General features: G+C 42.0%; 1 protein-coding gene across 1 annotated transcript in view; it reads right to left on the bottom strand.

Annotated features, from left to right (window-relative positions):
- Positions 1-20,094, bottom strand: part of DOK5 (docking protein 5) — a gene marked incomplete at its 5' end in the record, with an annotated part of 22,361 nt that extends 2,267 nt beyond the window's left edge. The window contains 6 exons of the mRNA XM_010079510.1: positions 712-832; positions 6,395-6,530; positions 7,896-8,085; positions 8,846-8,965; positions 9,066-9,180; positions 19,987-20,094. Of these exons, the coding sequence (XP_010077812.1) occupies positions 712-832; positions 6,395-6,530; positions 7,896-8,085; positions 8,846-8,965; positions 9,066-9,180; positions 19,987-20,094 (790 nt within the window). The remainder of the gene's footprint in view (positions 1-711; positions 833-6,394; positions 6,531-7,895; positions 8,086-8,845; positions 8,966-9,065; positions 9,181-19,986) is intronic.
- Positions 20,095-26,814: the final 6,720 nt, after the last annotated feature.

The following is a 26,814-nucleotide window of genomic DNA, read 5'->3' as shown; positions in this document are numbered from 1 at the left end:
TCTGCAGCCTGGGGGGGGTTTGCAATTCCTCCCTCCCTGCAGCCTGGGGGGTTCCAAGCAGGAGGGATCTGAGCTGTGCTGCCCCTTGGGTGACAGCAAGGAGGGGATCTGGAGAAGATATCTGCCCATCTTCTGGCCTCACTGCAATGCACAGTGGCAGCATTGCAGCTGTTCAAGCAACATTTTTCTAGAGCTACTTACCGTGGCCGTTTCCTTTTATTTTCCCTAATTCAGCTGTTCTCAAGGATGCAGTTGTTTTAGTTGGATGTTAGCAAGTACACAAAATAAGTAATGACGACTGCATTATTCTTAGCATGAGGCAGACATCCAAAGGAGTGGGGAGCCAAACGGTTATAAGCTTGGCAAAAAAACCCAGGTGCCATTAAGAGTTTGGTAGCAGGAAGGATTGGGCAACCTTGGCAAGTGGTCATGCTGTGACAGCAGCTTCTCCTTGTTTACTTAAGAATGGTCAAAAAACTTGTCAAACCAAGGATCCTTCTTCCAATGCGAAGAAGAGGACCTCCTGACGACAACCCCTCTGCCAAGCTGTCCATCTTAAAGTGGGATGTGCCCTTCTCATCATCAACCAGACAGCAGCGCCAACTGGCTTTGACCAAACATCACCTTCCAGTGAGACGGAGAGATACTGAAACGCTTCAACAATGTCGCTATCGGATTTGTGCATTGACCTTCCCCACCCCAGCCCCTCACCTTGCAGACGGTAGAGCTGGCCCGTGCTGTGCTGCCGCGTGATGTGCTGCCAGTAGGCACTGCGGGGCAGGGGCACCATGGCGCTGAGGGACACGGCTCGCTCGCTCATCTTCATCTGCAGCTGCAAGGCAGGAAACCCATGTGAAAGAGACAGACATGTTTATTGCGAATCCTCCAAGAACACCAAGACCACTGGCTGCAAGGACTTCTAATGACATTGCAGCACAGCCTCTCCCTCCCCTGTGGGGCAACAGACTCAGGGATCAGTGTCCCCGGGCACACACGGCTCAGGTCAGGAGCCCGCACCAGCTCACCTTGCTGCTCCCCTGGTCCTGCGCTAGCACTGCTCCCCTGAGGGGAGATTTAACAGATGAAACCAAAACCAGGAATCAGTGGAAGACAGGAAAGTGAAGGTCTGCTCCCCCTTCAGCAGCAAAGCCATCCGAGGGTCTTCCCAGCTATGCAAGCAACTTCCCAAAGCTACATACAGCCTCGGCACATCAAGAACCCGACTGGAGAGGTTTCACATGGGTGAGGACAAGTTGTTCTTGTTAGTTTTGAAGCATTTTCTATTCATCTCCCACACCTCCTATAGCTGAGGAACGTGCCAGCTGGATGGCGCAGGAGTTCCACACAGGAGGTAGCTGCATCCTTCAGCTACATTCCTGGAACAAACAGCACGCCCAGGTGTGCCTGAGGAGAGCACGTGGGATGCGGCGTGCTGCTGGAAGCCCCATCTCACACTTCCCCCTCCATACAGGGCCTTCAGATACATTTTCTTACATAACCACTGCCCCGGCTAGTTATGTTATACTCAACACAAGAATATGTAAGAACTGACTCCTTTAAGGCATTTTTCCATGAGTGTGATGTGTGTGCAAGCTGATAAAAACAACTAGATTTTATCATAAGCTTCACAGTACAGCCAAAATTCTCCTCCCAAAGCTTGGGAAAACATCAGCCCAAACATACTGCGCTTGACTTTTCTAACTTGTAAAGATAGCTTTTTAAAGAAAAGTAGGCTTTTACATTCTAGTTTCACAAAACCTAAGGTGAAAGAACCTTTTACAAGGCATATTTGTGGAGCAAAACCAAACAGGCAAAGCAAGCACAGAGAACAGGCGAGGGCTGGCTGTATTCAGAGAGACCCGTTTCCAAGTTATTCAGAGGTTCCATCTACCTTCAACTTCCTCTCTGCATGGTGGACACTGTGCCTGGGATGTGAAGGTAAAACAAAACCAAACCCAGATTAACTCCTGCTCTTAAAACACCCACCTCCACGTCAGCTGGATGTGAATCACCGCACCACGCGAGTTCCACCCACATCGTGCAGCGTATTTATTACAGCTCCTGCACTAAAGCCCCAAACACCCTTTGCAGTGTCACCACACACATCTCAGCACCATGGAAACAAACAATGATGGAGCTTTTGCTGGGAATAAAAATCAGCGGAGTGTTGTGAGGATGGCATTTCCTGGCTGGAGATACTTTTTCTGGCAGTTCTGTTTACTGGGGAGTTGTACAGCGAGCTAAGGCAGTTTGAGCAACAGTTTGGCTGTTAGGAATAGTGCAAAAAATCAATAGGCTATCTTCAGAGAATAAAAGAGACACAGAGAAAGATTAGAGAAAGATACAGAAAAGGTCCAGAAGGGGTGACCCTCCTGAACTCCATCAGCAGGGAAAAAAATTAAAACCCCCACAGCTGGAGATAAGAATTGGTATGTTATGTCCTGAATATACAGCGTTTCATCAAAACACCTCGGACTGCGAGCAAAGGCAGCTTTAATGATGATTGATTTCATTCTCACAATTAACCTGCGGTATCTCTGTAGAAGCAGGAAGAGTGGGAATAACTTGATAATGACCTGGCTTCATGCTGCAGGAGCACCTGGCACTGTAAGCAGGTCAAAAACAGTCGGAATTGAAATGCTGGAACACGCGTGGGCAAAGGCTGCGAGCAGAGCGCCGGGCAGGACACGCAGCTCCACATATCATTAATACAACAAATGATTTGTTAACTGGAGGGCACCTAATCCGCAGCCTCTCCCCCTCTTCTGCCCAAGGGAGAAGGAGAATGCTGAAACCTGAAAGGAGATCGGGATCCCCAGAGCAGCTCAAACAGCTCCCTGCACACGGGGCAGGGATCAAGTTATGTTAAGTCACGCCTAAACCAAAGAATCAGCAAAGATGTGAAGTGGTGGGGGGCAACACTAAGCCATCCTGCAGCTCCAGTGGCTACGAGAGATCTGCAGAGGACAGGGATGGAGAAGTAGCACTGAGAGCAGCTGGGGAGCTGCTGTGCCACCTCTTGTCACCTGGATGAGAGGTGTACAGAGCTAGACTACAGCTGGTTCCCAGAAGTCCTGAGGACCCAGGGAGGAAAGATCAGGTATTTTCTTTCTTGGATCCCACCTTAACAAACAGCAAAACTTGCAGTAGAAGCAAAACCACTGTTTGCTTAAAAAGAAAAACAAAATACAAGCCACCCACCCCGAAAAATCCAACACCAAAAAAAGAAACAAAAACCACAACCCAAACCAAACAACCGAAAAACAAACCAAAAACTCCACCCAAAAAACCCTACACACTAACATTGTTTCAAGCTAGCTGTGAACATGGCTCCAAAAGGAAAGAAAAAAAAGATGATTCAAGATTTGTTATGTTTGGTTGGTTTTCTCAGGCTGGACAATGAAATTTTCAAAGATTTTTCAGAACAATTTGTACTAAGTAAACCTTCATCTTAGGATCCCCAGTTGGAGAAGATTGCACTCACTGTGATTTTAACTGAATTTTCTTCCCAGTGGAGCAAATTCATGTAATCAGTCAAAACCAATTTAGAATGATAATTGCTGAAGAAACATTTGTTAAATTCATTACAGTAAAACTACAGAATGGTAAACTAATAAAAACCACTTCAGAAATCAGAGGGCACTAACGTATTGTTGCCATTTTGACTACTATCCATCTTACACTCATACTCAACATTCTTCTCTTATTTCAAAAGTTAGTGAGCATCATTTCCACTCTTAATTATGAATCTCGGTGGAAATGGCCAGAAACAATAGTGGGCTCCATCCTGGACAGATGCATTCGCACGTCAGATGGATTCGCACTCTGGAATTGCTGAGAGGGGAAGAAGAGCCAGTGAAGGCGGCTGGTAAACTGGCTGATAATCTCTCTCTGTGAAGCACTGAGCTTTCACTGCCAAAACTGGGAAGTTCACTTATTACTTTAGTGAGATGTCATGCTGTAACATCTTTTTTTAAAGCAAGCTGAACAGGGAGCAGGCATAAATGACAGCAGTCAAGTCACAGCACTACTCCCGTCAGTTTTCATGGCAACCAAATACTCATGAAAATGTAACTGGAATAGCTGTTTTCTTTCCATTGTCTGGCAATGCAAAAGCGAAAGGAAAACAGCTGGATGAGACGAGTTATCAAGTGACCAGTGTGGCTTCATGCATCACTAAGCAAAACCAACTCTCCCTTCCCTTTAAAAGAGAAAAGGGAAATATCTTTGAACTCATTGGAAAGGAAAATAAATCAAACCCACTTATAGAAACGTCACAGACTCTGGTCAGTGTATGCTCAGACCTCGCCAGACAGCAGCAGCACATTAACAGAAAGTGTCAGGGTGAGGTTCCCAGCTGAGGAACCATCACCGCATCGTTTTTCACACGCATTTCAAGAGCCAGAGCCAGTTACAGCCACAATCTGAACCAACACACTGCGATATAAAGAGTGACTGCTAGGGAGGTGACAGACATGCTATAGCCCACATTCTCAGCAGTACTTGGCAGCTTTATGTCGCTCTATCAGCATGGGACATTCAACTCCTTTTTTTTGCGCAGGCTGCAGAAGCCCTGAGGTAGCTCAATACCAGCATCACCTCAGTCTCGGATAATCACGTCGCTGACGCGGCACTGGGCAGGTTACAGGAGCAAACAGAAGACATTCAGTGCAGGCTTAATTTCCCACCCTCAGTTATCTCCTACTTTCTGTTTTTATTTACCCTTTCTGTAAATAATGGCTCAAGCTTCACTAATACAAAAATTCACACAGGGAGACGGAGACAATACAGACAGCCGAGCACGAAGTGCAAGCATCTAAAATGAACTCCTTGTTGAAGCATTCAAAAGCAGAATTAAAATACAGGGGAAATCAATCAATCTGAACTTTAGGGGTTGTGGTTGGACACAGTGTTCATGAAAATGCTTTTAGAAGTTGTGCAACTGCTCTCTACTGAAATCTATAGCAACTGTGCATCTGTTGAGTCTGCTGGCATTTGTAAGACGGAAATTTTACAGCACAACATCAGACGTAATTTATTAAAGATGCTATTACATAAAGGTAAGACCCCCAAACATGAAATTGCCTGTAAGCCTATTCACTACTGTTACTGAACTTATCTCTGTTGTGCTCTCAACACGTTACTCAATCGCTTCTGATCCTGTTGGGCTACAAATGCTAGCTAGATATGGTGATTTAGCCTAGGTTAATTTTAACCTACTTAATTTAGTCACTGTTGAGTACTTGTACCATCTACCCACCTGTCTCAACTTAGATAATTTGGGATATTTTTGAACAAGAACTCATTTCATTAACTAGAACTAAAAGGTTCTTGGTTTAAAACAAAAGTCAAAACCAGCAAAGATTATGTTAGAAAATTTACTGGAAAAGGGAAAAATATCAGTGCTGCTGGCTGCAGAGTTCACCTGCTCATTCTAGTGTTTTTGAAAGAGAGCAAGCAAAGCGCCAAGCTTTTCCTAGCGAAACTGGAAGTGCTGGGAAAAGCATGCGGACACAGGGCAGAGGCTGCCAGAAGAAAGGCTCCAAGTCAGTACTTCATCCTCACAGACACAGAAAGCTTGTATCTTCAGGATACTAATTTTGCTACCAGGGTCACTCTGTGAGCCCTGGAGTGTAGAGACCAGTTGTGATATGGGATAAACAGAACATTCCTTTTTACTCTACATGCTTCATGAGGAAAAAAAAAAAAAAAAACCACAAACTTCATAAGATCCTGAAACACATTAGGTACAAGAGCCATAAAACTGCCTTCCTTAGACATACTGCTTTGGAGATCCCACACTATCTTTTTTCAATCTGTATGTTAGTTTTGCATCTCACATTTCTATATTTCCTACCAGTCGTGTGTCATAAAACGAGTTTTAGACACAAAAAGCACTTGTGGAAGACAGACACCCAGTGAAAGATCCAACAAACATCTAGTCCTCCCCCCATGGTTTAATCTGAACCATATGACTCTCTTCAAATCATCCTTGGAGTGTAGGCATCCATTAGAAAATGGAAAACTGAGCATGAGCCACAAGATTTTGCAAATAGATTGATGAGAAATGCTTCCAAACAAACTCATGATGCTGATTAATCGAAGGAACCTAATGAGAATGCACACTGACAGGAGCTCATCTCTATTAATTCACGCTGATAGCTTTGCAAACACAAAAATCAAGGCCTATAAGTTTCCCTGTTGTTTTGGCTCTTGAAAAGCGATCCCAGTTATATATATATATTATCCTAAATATTATAATCAAGCAGAGAATTTATTAAGAGCAATAATCAGACTGCTTACTGTCTGTGAATCAAAACTTCAAATCACATTGAAGAAACATATCGTTCATTGGTGCCCAGTGCAAAATAACCCGCGTAACGAGCAGCCGTACCATGGAGTTTTTCACACTCTGCAACAAGCGCTCGTGTTGTTCTGCTATGGCCAAAGCAGCTGAGTGAACCTTCTGATAGATTGCTTCCCCATCTCTGGTCTGAAAGATGAATAGTCCTTCTCCTGTCTCACACATCCTGCCAAAGGAAGAGCAGATGGGATCCAAGTGTGAGATTTAAATTTACAGATCACCATGAACAAGCAAAACCTTACCATGCTGCTCTAGAAGCACTATCACACAAGCAGTAAGAATACAAAGGTTGCTGAAATATGGAACAAAGCTATCTACAAAGCCTTTGTGTACGGGTCTTACCAGCCCTGGTCCAATCTTACCATTTCAACCTCTATTTGTACTACTCTTGCCAAACAGGGACTTGGATAAGTACCACTGGTCTATCGTAAGTGCTTAAGCTCTGGAGAGGTCATGCACAAGACACGGATTTTTAAGATTTAGAGCCTATTTAGAATCTGTGTCATGTAGGATTAATTTAACTTCCACTTTTGGGCTTTTAACACCGTCTTTTATGAGATTTTCAGAGTTTTGTCTTGCATTTGAAACAATAAATATGTATCCTCAACATCCCAATTGCACTGTCTTATGGCTAAGGCATGATCAGCTAAATAAAAATGTATCCTTTTCCTCCAAGAGGACTAAATTCTGCAGTAACATGGAGGATGGGCATTTAAATGCCTCTTCTCTTTCCAAATATTCTAAGTGTATGATCTGCTTCTCTTTTTACTATTATAGTTCTTTAATGTGTTTCTCTAAAATAATGCATCAGTATCTCTCTTAGAAAGGATTTGATAGTTTAGTTCAATAAACAAGTGCTCCAGCTTCAGCCACACAAAGACTGAGCTGCAGGAAGCAACAGAGAACAGCATATCTAAAATAAGGAACTGTGTTCTAATTTCTTATAAATCCGTCAAACAGATGGAAAACAGGAATATATCAATAGAAAACAGGAGTCCCTTCTCCAGTATTTTAGTTTGCTTTTGGAAAACTCACTGCTCTCAATTTCCAACTCCACTTCTAGTGGAGAATCACTTAAAACACCAACTTTGTGCCCAGAGGATCACATCTGGAATGATGATCACCCCTTCTTCCCAGATATCCATCCGATTCTCTGGCTAATACATAACTTTATTTAAGAACAACGTACAGTACAACACAAAGCTGTCACCCTCCACCCTGCAGTCCCCTGGGACACCACAGCTCTCCCACCTCCACCCTCAGGCACCTTTGTCAACTGCTTCCATCCAAGTTGCAACCTGGTATTAAGAACTTTTGTTTAATTTGTTTTTATATTTTGTTTGGGGGTTTTTTGTTGGTTTTTTTTAAAAACAAACAAACAAACAAACAAAAACCCAAAACAAACAGAGGATACAGACTAGCCTCTGTCTTAAGATAAGTTCTCATGTCCTTCAGCAACCCTTGGAAGTGGTCCAGAGCACCACCTAGCACCACCAGGGAAAGCAATGCAACACAGCAGACACACACCTACCTCCCGGCTTCAAAGGTGAACCAAGATGGGTCCCGCCCATAGCGTCGGAGGGCACTTAATGGCCAAGAGACGAGTTTTACTCTGGGATTCTGGATGTCCCAAAGACAGATATTCTCAAATGTTATCTGCAAGGTACATTCCCCATGCACATCTAAATTAGGGGATGGCATCAAATACACATTGAATCTCTCTGGGAGAAAAACAAAAGGTTAGTCTAAAATCCCTGCCCAGTACATGTGCAAGTCATTAAAGGAATTTCCTATTTTCCATTTCTAATACAAGATCTTACTTCCACTTTGAACAATTAATTCAAAAACAAAGACTCAGTTCCTTCCAAGAACTCAATAAACTCCATGTTTAGAGCAGTCAGAATGCCACACTCAAAGGGCATCAAACATTTCTGTGTGCATTCAGATACTGCAGAGAACTGCATCATCATAATTTTGATATTTGCAAACAATTAATAAAATTGTGTGCACGAATAAATATACTGCAATTGCATTTGTGCATGTAATTAGCTAATTTGTATATGGAAGTGAAGTAGCCATGGGCTGAGGTTTTGCATGCAATTACTACTCTTAATTATTTGCTTTACAATGCTGCCAAAGAGCCTCAGTCACAGACTAAAACTGTTGTACAGACATCATACAAGAAAACACAACAAAAGATAGTCCCCATCTCCAAGAGCAACTAACTTATCTGATAAAGAAAAGTGCTATTCCAAAATAACACTGGTTACTTTACTTACTATCTCTGGTAAAATTAAGAAAAAAAAATAAAACAAACACAACAACAAAACAGAACCCAAACAACCCCCCCCACACAAAACAGGAAGGAGGGCTTGGAAAAACAATTTTGCACCACTTTATTTCTGATCTGCATAGGCACAGCCCAAAAGACTTTAAGATAATGCAATTAAAGATTTAAAAGGTCAATATTTATGTACCTACCACTCTGCTCCCTCTCTACTCCAGATGCCAGCAAGTCGGGCTCTCCAAGGCTAATGTCATTAATTCGTGTTCCAAGACACTCCATCTGCAGCACCTTGCACCACTCATCTGCCTCAAGTTCTGTATAAATGCCCAGAAAATCTGTGTGTAGGTATAATACATCTATAATTTCACAATTTGTGCTCTTATGTTTTCTAATGCACGTTGCCATTTTACCCACCTGACTCACAAGCAAAGGTTTTGGAGGTGTCATCATTAAAGTAAATCCCAACAGCATGCTTCTTGGTGCTTTTTGGCATTCGTAATATGTTCTTCACATTATTGAGCTCTGTGACCTGAGAAAGCACAATTCAGAGTTTTAGTCTGGAGCTTGAAAAGGTACATATCTGTTAGTGACTGGAGAAGGAGAAAAAAGAATTTATATCGAGTTTCAAAGGCCAGAGAAAAGGAGAGAGCGCAAGAACATGCCTATGATTGCTCTTAAAGAAACACAGCCTTGACATGGATCACCTGAGACACTCAACTTGAAGACCCTGGATGATGGAGCAGCCACGTCCTCCAGTTCTCTCGTCTGTATGTGAGCTTCGGTGCAACATCATCTGTTCAGGATTTTAGCTAAGAGGCAGGCAGAATGAAAGCTCACTCCCGTTTGAGAAATATTTATGTGAAGGACATGAGAAAGACCAACCTGACGTAGCAGAAGCAAAGAGAGGTGAAGATAAAAATCTAAAGGATTCAATCATGTGGAGGAGCAAGTCCAGTTCCCGTACAGCTTTCATCGTGGAGGACAAAACTGTAAGAATGGTGAAAAGCTGCTCTTTAAGTTATTTTTTGATGGAAAATTGATGGTTTGTTAGAATGGTCCACTTAAAAAAAAAAAAAAAATCACAGCTTTAGTTATTAGATAGCTCTTTAGTTTTAAAGATTGACAGACTTGTAAACATAGATTTTTTTTTTGCTTGGTTGCCAAAAACTGATTGGAAAATTAGCTTTCACACCAAAAAACCAAACATGTATCTGCTACCTTGTACACAGCTTTAGTAAGTACATACTGAGAAATATTGCCTCATATTTCTAACATCCACTTTTCAGCCTCACAACCATAAGCAACGCTCCTAAATTGGACTGAGGAATTCTTCATTATTTAAATTACTTTTAATGCAAAGGCTAACACCCAGACAGGGAATCAGGAAGTCATATTTAAATATTCATTATTAGAAAACATTTCCCTGATTCTTTTACATGGTGGGGGTTGGAGAGAGAGAAAAAGAGAGAATTTAACAGAACCGTCCCCAAAGCTGTGCAACCTAACCACGTCACTACTGTGGTCTTATCAGTCCTGGGGAATAGTCTTATATCAGATGGTGTCAAGTCTAGACAAAGAAATGCAGCAATTGTCCTATAGGTAAAATTCAGGAAGCAGAAAGTTATCAAGCATTGTGGGGTCCAGCAACAGGGACCCTTCCTCTAGAGTACCTTGGGTTGACCAGCACACCCACTGTATCTCTCTGGCCCTTCGTCTTAAGTCACTTTCTTCTTGGAGTCATTTTATTTCCTCTTCCATTCCACCAGGGAAGAACAGACAGCCAAAATCACATTTTCAAGCAAGACCCCTGAAAAAGGTAATCTTACTGTGAATGGAAGGAACAAAGAGCAGTTGGTGGGCAACGTCTCCCCAAAATAAAAACAATTAATAGATCTGATGTCCAGAAACTCACTCTAGGGGCAGCAGAAGGAAACAATGGAAAAAACATCCCATGGAGAAAACACCAAACCTTCTGCACAGCTGTCAAATTTAGAACTCAGATTTTTATAGCCTCCAGGTTCAAGATTTTGAGACATGCCAAAACTGAGACTTCCTAATTGTGCTTAATTTTGTATGAGCACTTTTTACTTTTCCAGGAAACTCTGTGACGGAAGCACATCCCCCAGTGCCCCCAAGACACCAACAAACTCATTGTTAAATATGATAAATCTGCCATACCCTATTCCCATTGTGCTCAACACATGACAGGTCAAGCACAAATTGCCAGCTGCCAGGTTCAGCTCTCCTATATTTTTCTCATATGCCAAGAAAGGATTCAAATGCAAGAGGAAAAAAAGACTAGACTTTTTCATTCAGGACAGCAACTACCTTGACATTTATACTGAGCACATTTACATCTTCTGCAAGTGAACGTGCTAATGAAGTTTTGTACCTACAAGTACAAAAGTTAGCAGAAGCAGAACATAGCCATACATTTTGGTAATGAATCATTTAGCTAGCTAGGATTTGTCCTAATGGAAAGCTCATTTCTCAAAATCAGGCATGTCACACTCCTACTGCTGAACACCGCAGTAATTGTCTCTGGTGCAACGAATCCTGCAGATGCTGTGACAGGGCTCAGGGAGATATGAGAGGTCTACACCATTCAGGGAACAGCACACTGTCTCTCCGTGCTGGCTGAGGAGCCAAAAGCACTTTCAGCAGTTTGGAGGCTCAGAAGTATCAACAGGTCAGCTGCTGCCCACGTCCCCATCACCCTGGTGATGCCCCAGCTGCAGGCAGGGAGACACCCTGCGTCCCAGCACAGGAGGCAAAGGACACTTGGCCATGTGGGAGGCTGACAGCTACTGCATAGGGTTGGGAAAGAAAAAACAAACAACCCAAACAGCATCAGTAGTGACCCTGTGCTCAGAGTGAGTCATGCACCTCCGGGCCAGATGGAAGCAGATGTTCATAACTGCTGTGAACATGAGAAGGACAAGATTAAAACCTCTGCTTTGTCTGCCTACGCTAAAGGAAAGACATTTCTGATCACTGTTTCTAAGATTAAAACCTCTGCTTTGTCTGCCTACACTAAAGGAAAGACATTTCTGATCACTGCTTCTTTTACTATGACTCTAACTCTGTACATCTTATCTCCACCACATCCAGCACCCCTAAGACCACACTTTACCCCCCAAGTTCATCTTCTGTTAATATTATCATCCAGCACCCCTAAGACCACACTTTACCCTCCAAGTTCATCTTGTTTTAATATTATTAGGGCTGTGAACTGCAACTGCCGCCCAGTCTCCCTGCATGAGCTCCTGCATTCTCTGCATCCCTAGCACAGAGTATCCATCACCCATTTCCTCTCATCTCTTTGCTACTAGAGACATCATGGATCTTCCAGCCTCAGCACTCCAACCTCCAACTCAACCCTACCCAGCCAAAGGCCTCCAGCACCGCACACTGTTGCTCATCTGTCATGTCCCCATTGCAGCTCCAGAACTGCACCATCTCTGAACCCAGCCACAGGGACTGAGATTCTCTCCTGCCAATCCCTCAGACACCTGCAGTCTCCCTCCAGTCTAGGGCTTCACATCAGCAGCAGTTGGTCATTCCAACAAGATCTACCCAGCACGCAGAATAGGACAGAAGCCACAGCTCTGTCTTGCAACCAAGAATTTTCTTTCTTTAGATCTCACAGTCAAGAAAAGTTTCACCAAAGTTATACAGCAGCTCCTCCTTCACCCTATGGCTCAACACAGCAACTTCACTTCTCCTCCCCCAAAGCGAGGGCAGCCAATTTATGCTACAGTCACTTCAGTGGACCACAGAGAATTCTGCAAAGCTCAAGGTGTTCACAAGTATGGTGGCTGGGTGACTTGATCTCATGACAGCATTCCCCTTTAGAAACAATCAAATACAGAAAGCAGCAAGAATATAACGGCATGATTGTTTTGGAGCTGAGAATAGCAACAAGTTTTTTCTTTTTATCATAAATTCCTCCCAAAAGCCAGTTAGTCACTGCAGAGAAGTACTACTTTGTAATCTCTAATGCAGAATAACATATTCCAATAGAGATTTTACAAGAATCAGCTCATGCTTGAAATCCCAAAGTTCATCATTCTGAACAGAAAAATTTGTTTTCATTTGAATATGCCTTCTCCTACATTTACTTTTTATTACCATACTCCCTCCAAGCATACTGTGTTATGAAGAAGACAATGCAGATTATCTAAGACATCATTTACCTCTTATCTGTTGCCTTTGCAGTATTCACAGTGGTCTGTTTTGCTTTTCTGGGGTATCAACCAGCAGTTAATTCCTTTCTCTAAACGAAAACTCTCCCTAAGTCAACATAAGAGCAGAGGATGAAGACAGAGCACAGGTGTGTGCCGCTGATCTGGGTGTTATACGAGGGCAGCTCAGACCGATGGGCTTTTCCCTGGGTCTGCAGGGTGGGTGTACAGGGATGGGAGAAAGGAAAAAAGTGGTGCAGAAGGGGGGTGAACGTGAACAAATTATTATATGAGGACTATTTTTTTAATGTGTTTATAAAGCTCTATCCTAAGCCCTTTCCTCATGACTTTGCCTCTACCTCCAGGTGCTATATGATGGGAGAAGGGATGAGGGACAGGATAGGGACCCGATATAAGTCTGCACAATACAGGAGTGTGCGGAAAGTCAGGTGCTGCCAGGAACCACCTTCTGCCCTGCGTGAACGTAGACTGACTGCACTGCAAAGGACAGCAGCCATGTACCAAAAACACACTCCAAGAGCCCTGGCTCACAGCCTGGTCAAATAAAATCGCAGGTGATTTCAGCCCTTGGGTGATATATTGAAGAAATACTGAAATCAATAGTGCTGTGTCATTAATGTCACTGATCATCAGATCCTTTGTAAGTCATATTTTAGCTGTGAACTGGGAAAGAAAGGGTATTTGCATTTGGAGAAATGCTAGCTACAACATTTGGCAGCTCCTGGGTTATTTTATGCTGCGTTGACTGCTTGAGAGCTTTTGAATAATGGCATTTCACAGAGCACGGTCTGAAAGTCTTCACACGCATCTGAAGATTTCCTGATGGCGTTTGCTTCTGTTGAGCTGCACAAGCTGACACCAAAGCATCTCCCTCTGAAGTGTGACAGACAGGTAGCCCCCAATCCTGAACTCTCAGCCAGGCCCAGAAGTCTACAGTAACATACTGCACACACTCTTGTTTCTTCCCAGCTGGTTTCAGACTAAGTTCTTCTTCAGTATCAGACCTAACAGACATAGGGAGAGTAACAGATGGACATAATCTGTCACTCTGGGACTCTTGCTGAAGTCAGTGGCACAACCGTTAGCATGCAGAAGAGTCAGGTGAATTCAGCCCTTCACCTCGTCCATGCCTTCTGTCCTGGACACAACCTTGTGGCACCTGATTTCTATGTCTGGGAAAAATATACTCAATAGGCAGCTGACCTCTCTTCACTTTGGGACTGAGCCACTGAAGTTGCCTTCACCTTTCCGAGGTCCAGCAGTGCTCCAGTGTGCTAACAGCCCCTCCTGGCAAGATCCAGCTTTAGCCAAGGAGCTGCTGCCAGGGCTCAGCAGGGCACCTGCACTCCGGAGGGAGCAGTTGGCTAAAGATCACTCGATATTTGACCTGCTGTGTCGCCCGTCAAGACGCTTCAAAATGTCATCATTATCCCAGGTGCCTAAACTGCCTTCCTGTTGCTCACTCTTATGCAACAGATGGTTCAAATTGTCTGGCACATATGCACTGAATTCACACTGAAGAAGTGGCAGGCTGCTAACATCCCCTCCACCGCGCTTTTGGAAAGGAGTCAGGAGCAGACACCAAACACCTGCAAATATTTGAGGCTGAGATTTTCTTCTTTTTTTGTCATTTTTTAAATAACTCTCCTCCTGCTAGGCTCTTGCAAAACAGTGTTTTCACAGTTAGTTCTAATTCACACATGTTTTATTTGTCAGAGATTAATGCACGTTTATAAACTTAATTCTAAAAAGGTGGGTAAACCACAAATATCTGACCTAAAACTATTACCAGAGGAGTCACAAGAGGAATGATATTTTGTTCAGGGTTAAAGACCATCTTTTGCATACTTCTCCCCTCCCCTTTACTTTCAAACCTCCTTTATGTTAAGGTGACAGTCCATGTAATTGAAATACATTTCATTATATTAAAAACTAAAATACTTGCAGAGATGCGTGGTAAGAGAGTTCAGAACCAGGAACAAAAACTAATCATTCATTTCCCAACCAACAGCATAAGCAGAGCTTCACCCTGACCAGATACACTCGGGCAAAAATACTTCCATCTCTCCCATTCCCTTCAAAACCATGTCAACCATACAGTTTACTAAAAATGGTCTTTAGCATTCAACCTGTTGTTTGAATTAGCACATAATTCTCAAATATAGGCAGCCTTTCAGAGCACAACACAAGGGAGTATATTTATTGCCTACACAACTGGCACATTTAATGGTTTCCAAGTATTTGGGTTTTTTTCATCTTAATTAAGGACTTCATGCATCTGTCTTGGCTTCCTGAAAATTTCCCCCATGATGAGTACAGGTAGAACACTTCCCAGGACATGTCAGGGGAACATTTAATGGAAAATGCTGCTGCAACTCCAGACCAGTCCTGCTTATAAGATTTGCCTGTACATATCTAACTTACTAAGTATACATAGCATACTAAAATTTTATATAGTTTTTTTTAAAAAAGTATCTTAAAATACAAATGTATGTATAAAAAAAATAAGATCTACAGCCATGCCTATATCTCCCTTTCTTCAGTGGGAAAAAAACATCAGCTGCTAGTTTTCCCTTGCTCACATACAGAATCACACACACTGGCCATAACCCTGCTGTATTCCAGCACCGGTTTATTCGAAGAAATTAAAGTTGGGAACAACTAGTGGATTTAGAGATTCAGTTTTTACCATCACTCTCAGGTTGCTCCTTCACTCATAGGATCAGTCAAGCCATGCACAAGATACACCCTTCCATAGGGAAGGGGGACATGTACGTGCCCCACAGACTCACAGTGAGCCTTGCTGTATGGTGTAGTGCAGATACCAAAATATCCTGACAAGTTACTTTAATTCTTTTAAGGCCTCAAACTAGACATTTCCCTCATAGTAAGTGATGGTATTCATTAAAATAAATGTTTAACCATCAGTTAGTAGCAGAGTGGTCATACTTTAAACATTTAATTTGCTACCGATACAGTTTTGCATTAGCAAACCTGGAAAACAATTACAAATTACACAATTCAATTTTCCAAATGGATTATTCCACAGCTAGACAGAAAGACTGTTTAAATTACTTCTGCTGTTTCAAGTCAAGACTAATACAATCGGATTAAAACTTTAGATCCCCTTGAGGATACAGTATATTCCCATCAGCAGTATGCAATTAGTTGGTTTTGTATTGAAACATCAAGGATTCTTCTGGCACATTTTAAAGTCAAAAGTCATTTGGAGAAATAAGAATTTCTTCCTTCCTCCAATATTATTTTGTTAAAGCATATGGTAATTTGTGGTTGACTATTTACATTTACCAAGTGAAAACTAGACAGCTACCTGAAAGGCAACTCTCTGTCTGGATTTTGTAGCCCGGATCCCAATTATTTTCTCTCCCTTGTGGGACTAAATTAAGTGAGCAATTCGCCTTGTGTATGCAAATTTCCCATTTACTTCATGAGCTACAGATGACTGTTCTCAGATGACATGTATTTTAGGACACTTTAACCTTTCCATGTTTAAAAAAAATAGAACAAGATCAGAAAGTATTTAAAGGTCAGTATTATAAAGAAAAAAACCTTTTTGTTGTTGTCATTTTAAACTTTGAGTGGCAAGGATGTTAAGATTCAGCCTCTGGTGCAGGGCTGCAGAAGAGGACACGTACATCACGCATTCAAATTGGACCCCCCAATGTGCCAGAAACACCACCAAGCCACCTCAGAAACATCGCTTGTGACCCAGACTTCCAATGGGTAAAGAAGAGACCTCAACTAAAAGCACCAAGGAGATGCTGCACAGTCTCAGTCCACAGCATCTCAGCTCCAGTGACTGGTACCACCAGGGTGCCAACGGAACAAATGCTCTGGACAGACTGTTTCCACTAATAAATCAAAGTAATATTTGCACTTTAATTATCACAGAAAAAAAAAGCAACAAAATGAAACAATTTAACACCTCAGTGAAGGAGGCAGGTGCTATTGAAAAATTAGCTCCATTCATCATTTTTCTTTTTCTACCCTTTTACAGTTTTATGATTGATTAAACCTTTCCTGAGATTGATGGGGTGAGCAGGGGCTCCTCAGTTTTCTAGAGCTGATGCTGCTTTCAGCAGCATTTGAGAATCACTTCAGAACCCAGGTAGGACGTTAACGACCGTATTTCTGAAACACCAGTAATCTGTAAGTGCGGTTTTCCTCTTACAGTATCATCTATCAATCAGACCGAACTGCTCTTGCCCTTCGATTCATTAGCACAAGCATTTGACACAGTGACACTTGACAGGCTAACAGGACTGGCTGGGACTGTCATTTGTAGGATTAACTTTACTGTCAGAGACAGCAAGAAGCAGCCTTTTGTCCAGGAGTGACAGAATTAGAGTAGTCCCAGAAAAGCCCCCACACCCCATCAGGCTGTTACTACAGCAGCTGCTCTTGCTGACCAAGCTCACGAGACAACAGCAATAACTATCCTATGCCTCCGGGTGATGTCTTCAGTACAAAAGTTCCATTAATATTAGACATTAAAAACAGGTGACAAGTAGCGTTAGTTGAAGACTTGGTCACATTAAGTTGTTTGTTGGTTTTTTTTAATTAACTATGCTGCTTATAAGAATCATTTCTACTCTAGAGTGGTACAGAGCAGCAGGGACGTGTTCTCCTTTTTCAGCACCCCATATTTAGTACTGGTAGAAGCTGGATCACTCACCACCTTAGAAACTCACACATTTACAAAGCTTACTTAAAAAAAAGGAACTAATTTTTATCCACCTGTGCTCTTTGTAAGTTAACACATTTTAGCCAGCAAATGCTATTTAATATTCATTAGCTTCCTTCCAATAAGGTTCAGTAAAAACAAACAGGACCCATCAACTTGTACAGCTGTTGACTCCAGAACTAGAAGACAACCTCATTTATCATCACTGCGAAAAAATGGGGGGATGCAGAGCCCCACTACCAAACAGCAGCACTGCTTAAGTGACAACCCTCTGCCCTGGACACCCCCAGTTGAACTGCTCTTCTTGGTCAGTACTGCTTCATTACAGAGCAGCAAAGAGGAAGGATAAACGCGGAGAACAAACGCTGGAGACCACACTCCCAGGGTTGCTCCCACAAACGGCAGCCAGATCACTGCCCAGCCATCCAGCCTCTGCACCAGCTCATCCGCAGCGTCCAGGCTGATGTGGTGCTGGGAAGAGAGATCTCTCTCTGTCATACAAGAGCACTCCTGACTTTCTGGAAGAAACTTCAGCGTTGCATTCCCTAATCTCATTCTACATACCTGGGACCTGAAGCAGACAGAAGTTTAGGGGAAGGGCTCAGAGGGACTGGAGCCAGCAGTCTAGACCAGCAGCTCTGAGACACCCAAAGAACATGGACACTCAGACTGACCATCTCAGGTATGTCCAGCTGAAGACTCGGACCCCACTTGCCCACCAAAGGAGATTTAGGAAATAATCTATTGGTTCACTCCAGCTGGAACCAGTGCTCTCGTGAGATTGTTTTACTCCTCCAAAAGGTAAAAATTTCTCTGCCCACTTCCCCACAAGATATTTGGGCTTCGGTCTTCATCCTGCCTGACATAGCCCCTAGATTTGGCTGAGTTCTGACAAAAAAACTACTCCAAATACCTGCAGGATGTCTTACTGCTATGACAATATTTCTGAAAAATTCAGCTAAGACTAGGATTTGCTTTAATGTCTATAGCTAGTAATATTATAGATTCAATTACATAGAGGTATAGCTTTCAAAAACAGAAAGCATGAACCTTTCAGCTACTAAAGTAAACAGTCGATTCCCAGTGACTGATTGTGGAGTTTCAACATTGTTTATTCCTGTCAAATAAGCTACCAGAGGAATCCAGAAACTAAATTTATAGAAGAAGCAATAGTTTAACATTAAGTAACTGTTAACTGTAGACTAAGCTTGACTTAAAACTGAAAATCCCCCCAAGCTAGTGAGACTTTCTATGGTGCTTTGGTCTACAGATCCAGACGCAGGAAACTGCTGTCAGGCTACGTATGTGACAAATAAGTGCTAACCTTCAGAACTTCTTGAAAGAAGAGAAAGTCCAGCCTCATTTAGATTCCTCATGGATTTCACATCCACTACCTAATGTGAACTTCAAGTCAGTGTGTGCTGCTGATATATTGCATTAATGCAATAGAAGAAATACATCAACAATTGACAGAGCCATACTAACATTAATGTAAGGTTTCACATAAAGCTGGAAATTGTCTTACACACACTGTGCAACCCTCACACAAATCAAATGAAAAAAATGCACTTCTCATTACTTCTGAAACTTGCTTAATATAAATGTGAATGAACTATTTCTGGCCATGACTTACTACAAATAGCCACAGGTTTTATGACCAACCAGTTACAAATTAAGTGGCATGTGGACAGACAAGTCTGAATTCCGATTCAGTATTCCCTCAAGATTTCCTCCTAAATGTATGTCAACATGAGTAACTGCAGATCAGCCCCAAGCTGAGCTGTGCTCGCCAACTCCTAGGAATTCATACACATAATTCCTAATCTTCTAATATATTAAGCTTTTGCCTACAATGATTATAAATTAAAGGGTTTCTTATTTTCATCTTCACGCCCAGGAGAATTACACATGTAAATTCTCAGATGAATATGAAATGTGCACATAACTCCAGAGAAGTGATTAGAGGGAAAAACTTCACTCTTTTAATACCAGTGAATTTAGCAAAGCTTGTCACATCACTATTGCAAGAAAAAAATTGTGTTGCCTTTCATATCTGTAGCTGTCTACTTTCTCCCACAGACGAAAAATCCTAGTGAAATGAGAACCTCTAAGTTCGCTACTGTAATTATGAAGAGTAGTAGTCATGGCAAAGTATTTCAGCTCTGATCTTACGGGGCTGAGAGGAAAGGACATCTTCTCTAAAAACAAGTTAATTTTCCATTAGCTTAGCAAGATGTTTGCTACAAAGCAGAAAACAGAACACTTATTCTAACTCTACTGAACTAAAGACCTAAAGTGGGTTTAGGACCTTTACAGTAAAAAAAAGTTCAAATTTTCATGCCAATTAACACATGACAACTTCAAATTTTGTTCTTGATTGTACATAGAAATAAGTTTAAAAAACAATCATATTACCACATCTTACCTTGTGATAACATCTAAAGTAAGCAGCTCGTTCATCTGAAAATTTCTCCAGCCTCTTTGGCCCTTTGCTTGAAGCCTTTTTGAATACTAACCAGCATCTCTGGTAAATCTAGAAACACAAGAAAAGAAATTTGGCATCTCCAATGACTTGAATATCACTAATATTTGCATAGAAGTTAAACTCATAAATCAGCTGTTGCTCTGGAGCTACAATTCATGGCTGTCAGTAGCTTAGACAAAAAAATTAAAAATCAAGTTAATGGATAGTTACATCCTATTTCTTTTGAATTATGATACAATCAGAAATTCTTATGAAGACAGCGCATGTTTGCATGAAAAGTGCTACGAAGAAAGAGCTGTAATTATGCTTGCAAATGTAGGGCTTCTAGGAACCATTTTTTTTAAAATAAAGTGACCCACTTTTCCATGGGGATTTGTTGCTGGTTCCAATATTGCATGCTTAAGACAGACATGAAGAAAGCTTGAGCAGACAGGTAGGAATGGACCTTCTATCACATCAGAGATAAAACTGTCAGTGTATATTCTATGTATAAGGGTAAATGAGGATATATATGGGAGAAGGAACTGAATTACTGGGTAATGGGAAAGACAGATCATTTAACTGTAGAACCCAAGACCATTCTGACAACTGTCGTTTTGCTTTCAAAGTCCAGTTGAATTTAAATTCAAGTCAGTTGGGGCAGACTCTGTGCAGCATGGTTGAAAAACCACCTTTCCATCTGCAGCACTAAGCCACTTCATCTCTCAAGCTCCTGCCCCTATTTCTTGCAATCTTCCCACCCGTTCTCTAACTGTGGTGCACTTTCTGCCATCCTCCTACATTCAAAACCAAAGCTCTCAGCTTAGGTAATATACTGGCTATATAGAAGGAAAGAATTATAAGCCTTGCCAACTGTTCACAGCCTACATTTAATCAGCAATTCCAAAGTAACACCTGGTAAGTTAGAAATAAAACCAAACCACCTCTCAAATTAGTGTGATTTCAAAGAAAAAAAAAATCTGATCAGCCATTATCAAGTAGTTCACAGCTCTGCAGAGCTCCAGCACAGCACAAATTCACTGGAGGCATCAGTGACGAGACCCATCACAACTTCTCACTGCATTCAGCCCAGCCAGCACCCAACAGGTAACCATCAGACAAGGCAGCTCCATCCTTCGAACCCTTGATGGGTTTCCAACCTATGCATTCATCACAAATTATGTCCATGAAAAGTAGTTATAACTTTATTTCTCATTGTTAGTTGACTAGCCGTGCTTCTTTCATCGGCTTTGACCTCTTTCTATAAAGATGTTCAGGAAACCACATTATTCCCCCAGCTTTATTATTCTGCTTCACATGTGGACACTCACACTCCTGGCCCACTTGGCTGCGGAAACATTTATCATATGGACAGGCTGCTCTGATGCCAGGCACCAGCTGAACGTATCAAGATTTTCTTCCAATTTTCCAGCTTATTGGCTGCTCAATCTGTTCTGTTCAATACAAAAGTTTGAATTGTTCAAAAATTACTAGACATTGACCAAAACAAGAGCTTACCACCAAAAAAGCAACTCAGATATGCACCCACTCCTCCTGGAAGAGACTTTCTACATTTGCCTTCTGAGAATCTTGTGTGCTGTGCACAGAGAACCTCATCACACCTGATAAGAAAAACTCTCCAAACCCCCACCAAAAGAGATTGTCAAAAGTCTGAGTATTCAGCCCTTTCACCTTTCAGAACCCCACAGTGTCAACATCAGCAATTAGAAGCCCAGAGAAGAGAACAGAATCCTTTAGTAATGCATTTGCCATTATACAACACGCATGAGGACAACTCCAACATGTGGTGTCCTGCTCAGGCCATTTGCACTCAGAAGCACCTCTCTGGGTCAGCAAGCATCTCAAAGCTGTAACCGCAACAGCGAGCTCAGCAGCACATAGAATTAGGGGCAGAACAGGACAGCAACATTCTAATACAAATAAGCAAATAAAGTTTTGCTCTGTCTCCAGCTGGGCACAGATCCAGGATGGTTATCACCCTTCCAAATGCCACTAGGAACATAAGTACTGTTAACAAGCAACTCCAGTCAAGCATGGTAGATGGCTGGTGCTCTTGGAATTTATTACTGTAGTTCAACAACGACTAATCCAAGACTAATTCTTGGGTTTACATCAGAATCAGGGCACAGCTGGGAAAAAAACAACAAACCAATACAAAACTGTTACATGGAAGTACCTCCAAGGATGCAAAAGCCAAATCAGCCTACAATGTAAATACTGGTCTTTGAGTTTCAGTTCCGCTCCCACATTACACTTATTCTTTAACAAAAGAGTCCCAGAGTTGGAATATATTGTGTCAGTGCCTCAGGACAACACCATCATGACCCAAGTAACTACACTATAAAAAACAAATGGCATTCATAATGTTAACTGGAGCAAACTGGAGGAGAGTCAGGTCATGAAGGTCCCTGCTCTAAACTTCCTTCTTCTGTATGAGCTAAACAGCTCTCTCCTCTTAGGTAATCTCTAGGCAGAGAGATTCTACTGCATTAGTTTAAAGTAGAAGAAAGTATTTTGCTTTGATTAAAGACAATTAACAATTTTTTTGCCTGAATATAGAGTTTGGAAACCCAATGTTAGTGATCTAATGGCTAGCTCCTCTCTGCTGAGCTTATACAAACATACTCAAAAAGAAGATACGTCCCCTCACTTGAAGCCTGCTTAGCACCTTCAAAAATGAAATAATGGAGCCATCAAGAACAGGTAATATTATCACAGTCACATTTCTATGCTCCCATGACGCATATCTCACAGGTGAACATCCAGCACCAGCTTAACTGAGCATAAACTACACGATACCCTAAACATCCAGCAGTAAAGCCAAAAAAAGGTGGGTAGACTAGATGACCTTTAAAGGTCCCTTCCAACTCAAACCATTCTATGATTCTGTGAATAACCAATTCGGCACCATCTGCCCAGAAGCACTGGAAGCCCTTCAGTGCAGTCAATGCACAGAAGAGATGATGTTGTGCCCAAGACAGAGAGCTAATCATAGACCCTGTTAGGAGCTACAGTACAGAGCAAGTAATCAGGTCTTTGATGCCATCATGACCTAGTACGTGTCTGAGACTTGTCAGTGTTTCTTCAGGTTGAAGATGGCACGTGAACTGTTTACCTTGTTACAGCTGTTTTGACAGCAGCAACAGGAACCAGCCCCAAATGCTCTTAGGTGCCTGTTCCTCCATGAATACTTAGCTCACTTATCCCTCAAATCAACATTTTCACTACTACTCCATGAATACCAATTAGTTGAAAGTACTGCTGTAATTACTTCCACTCCAAACACTTGGGCTGGCAGTGATTAGACAATCCCAACAGCAAATCAGGGTCTGATGTGCTCAGAGAGAACAGCAACAGCTGTCATTTGCATAACACCTAAAACTTACCAAGCTCTCCCTGTGAGATCTTCCGAGGAAGCCTAACTCAAAATTTAATTCAAGTATCAAAAATTAGCATCTACTTCCTATGGTCTCTCCTGAAAACTTCAGCTTCCAACAGCCCACCAAGCAGGTAACAAGGTAAAACTCAAAGGAAATAAGGCGACTGTTTATGGAGTGGAACATTGAAAACCCAGATAGGTGATCCAATATCCATGTCCAAGGTCACATCAAAACAGTTCTATTTTTGGCTCTAAAGAATCAGCTGATATGAATCATTACCACAACTGAAGTCAAAGACGACTTTAAAGGAATGATGCAATACGAGTACTTGGATTCCTGCTCTCAGTGCTGCGCCTTAGGAACCGGGCAGGATTGCTCAGCCATCGCCATGGTCCTTCCAACACTGGAAATGCGCTGTGAGGCAAAGGAGCCATTCACCTCAGCTGGAACTGGGCAGCATCCGGCTGAGTGAAGTGGAAAAATTTATTTTTACTTTCCTGGGTTTCATGATTCAGTTGTGGCTTGAAAATACTCTCATGCAGAAAGGGAAACTGAAACCAGAGGCTTGCTGCCTTACTTGAGGACCCATACCCATGGTCTGTCCTGCAAATGGGTGTGGGGAGGGAGAGCTGGCGGTCTTCACCACCTCACAGACAGTTAAAAAAGCAAGATAACCAAGAGCTAAATTTCTGAGTGCCTAAAATGTTATTCTTTATATAAACTATTCCACACAAGCAACAAACATGTGAATTTAGAAACTAAAATTTGCATTGAAGTCCAAAGCAAGTTTACCCCACCCCTCAATACTTTCTATCCTAAACTGATCTAAAAAAGCATCTGGAAATAGCCAAATATTTAGAAATTGGAGTGGGGAGACTATTTTTCATATCTTGGGGTAGGGGGTTTAAAAATGGCTATTTTTTAAAACTAACATATGTGGCTCCCACCACACTATGGCAAAGCAAGCCTTCTTTACTTCAGGACCAAATAGTCCCACCCTTTATTGTTTGCTATTTAAGAGGGATATAGAGGTCAGAGACAGCGGCACAAAGTCTCAACTGGCAAATTTCTCTGTGAACAAGTGAACCTTCAGGGAAAGCTGCCCTATGCTATTCCTGTGTTGTGTTTTTCTGCTCTCTGCCCTAAAACAAAGAATACAATGAGCTGCATTTACAGGGACACTGAATTTTCTGTCAAATAACCACAAACTTTGCTTTTTTCAAAAGCAGTAGCTGAAAGTACTATCATGCAGTTTGGGATGATTACCAGAAAGCCTGGGCTATTGCCAGGAACTTGTCTTCTGTGACTCTGATAACCTCTAGAAAGAGATAACCTAGCAAAGGCACAGCACAATAGCACAAGAAATTTCTCACAGTATGCTCTGAACTTTTTTTTTTTGGGTAGGAAAAGAATGCTGCCACTTTATTGAAGGCTAGTAGATAGCTCGCCCAGTAAAGTACCTCAGCTGCATAGGGAAAATTGTTTGCACGGTTTTGTTGAACTTTGCCAGGAAGTCTTTAGTGGACTGTAGTTCCAGGTACAAGACCCCTTCCAACCGGGAGTTGTTCACACGGGACATTAGCCTGCTAGTGCTAAGTGTCTGGATCTTAATTTTTCTAATTAAAAAAAACCACACATAATATGTCACTTCTGATTGAAATGGTGGCAAAGAGCCCCGAAAGAGAATTCTTAGCCTGAAGGCAATTTGTGAGGAGACTGGATCTAGAATTCTGCGTTGCATCTAGAAAAATGAAACACTGCCAAAAAAAGGCAGATTGCTGCTCATTCATTTAACTATATTCACTCCTCAGAGATGTCTGAAGCAGTATATCTCCATTAGGTAGCTGTTTCTTCACAAAAAACTGAGGACTAAAGATGTCTAGGTATCGGCAAGTAATGTGATGCTGTATGTATCACGTTGAATGGGACTGTGCAGCTCTAGTGAAGACCGCACAACATTCCCATGACTTCACAAAATGGAAGTACTTAATTTGAATGTCTTTCTTCCCTAAGGTTATGACTTGCCTCTACTTTTCCATCCCAGCTTTGTCCCTTGCCCACTTCATCCCTATGGGCAGCTGTGTTCAGCTCTATTTCCTTCTGAAAAAACACCACCTAAGTATAAAACAATTGCAAGTAGATGGATTACTGGAAAGAATCACATAGCTGTAAACACACCTGACTTGTACTGAAATGTGTTTAGCATGACTTAAATGGTGCATAGCAATGTGGACTGGTTCACTGGCTTTGTAAAATATGGAGCAAAGCTGTCCACATGTTGTCTGTAAAGATATCACTGCACTTGGCAACCATTGGAACAATTTCACTCTCCCAGAATCCCCATTTAATGCGCAATGAGTAAGCAATACTGCATTATTCACTGTGATCAGGTTATAATGACTACAGGAATCCAAGTTGGTTTACATCAGCTATCTTCTTCTATGGGAGACTAAAGAAAACAATCTAGATTTCTCTTTCCTCAGAGAAACGTGTTTGTGGAGAGATAAACCTCACTCCTTCCTCTCATTCAGTATACATCTGCAGAAACAATCTTTTACAGTAAAAAGTCATCTGCGGCTACTAATAAGGAATGAAGCTGTAATCTTGTCTCTGTGCCTCTTCAGAATGCACGATATTGCTCAATATTGAAAAGCTTTTTCATCAAATTACAAAATCCAGCTTTGGCAATGGCCAGAACTTGCTATAAGACTAGTGCACAAAAAAGCGCTTGGCAGATCTTTATGAATCTATACACCTCTTTCACTCTCACACTGATTAATGCAAGTCACAACGGATGCCTACTGCTCTAAAACATAAGGCATTTTAATCAGTCGTTCCTCTTCAAAAACTCTTTTCTTTCTAGCCCTTCCCCAACTGGAATGGCATCAACCAGAAGTGGGTTTTTTGTTAATGGCTCAGTCTCACAACTCAAAACCATTCCTCCAGCCTTAGTTTAAAACACCAAACAGCTGGATTTGAGCCTACAGATGCATTCCCTCTTGGCAAACTAGGTAGAAGGCAACTTTGTTCCAATTTTTTTTTTTTTTAGGTCCTTCATGATTACATGGGACTCAGTCCACAGACAAGATTTATATATTGCCTAAACATCCTCAGCAACTGAAAGCCTGTGTGGTGTGATCGCCTGAGCCATGGCAGGGGCTGAGGAGCATAGCCTAAGCTCAGACAGTGAAATGGCTCACTCAAGATCACAATTTAGTAATGGAGCTGTTGTTTTATTCTGTGTTGTGACAATGGACATTGACAGGGAAACACAAGCAGCATTTTACAGTTTTTGCCTGTAACTAGTATAGATTAGTCACTGGTTCAGACCAAGGGGAAAAAATGCCCAACAAAAACACTGCTGCTGGCACAGGTCACCTCTGGCAGA

The sequence above is a fragment of the Pterocles gutturalis genome, unplaced genomic scaffold (genome assembly GCF_000699245.1).
Source record: "Pterocles gutturalis isolate BGI_N339 unplaced genomic scaffold, ASM69924v1 scaffold9054, whole genome shotgun sequence".
NCBI classification, from domain to species: domain Eukaryota; kingdom Metazoa; phylum Chordata; class Aves; order Pterocliformes; family Pteroclidae; genus Pterocles; species Pterocles gutturalis.
This window is presented reverse-complemented; position numbering and strand designations above follow the sequence as displayed.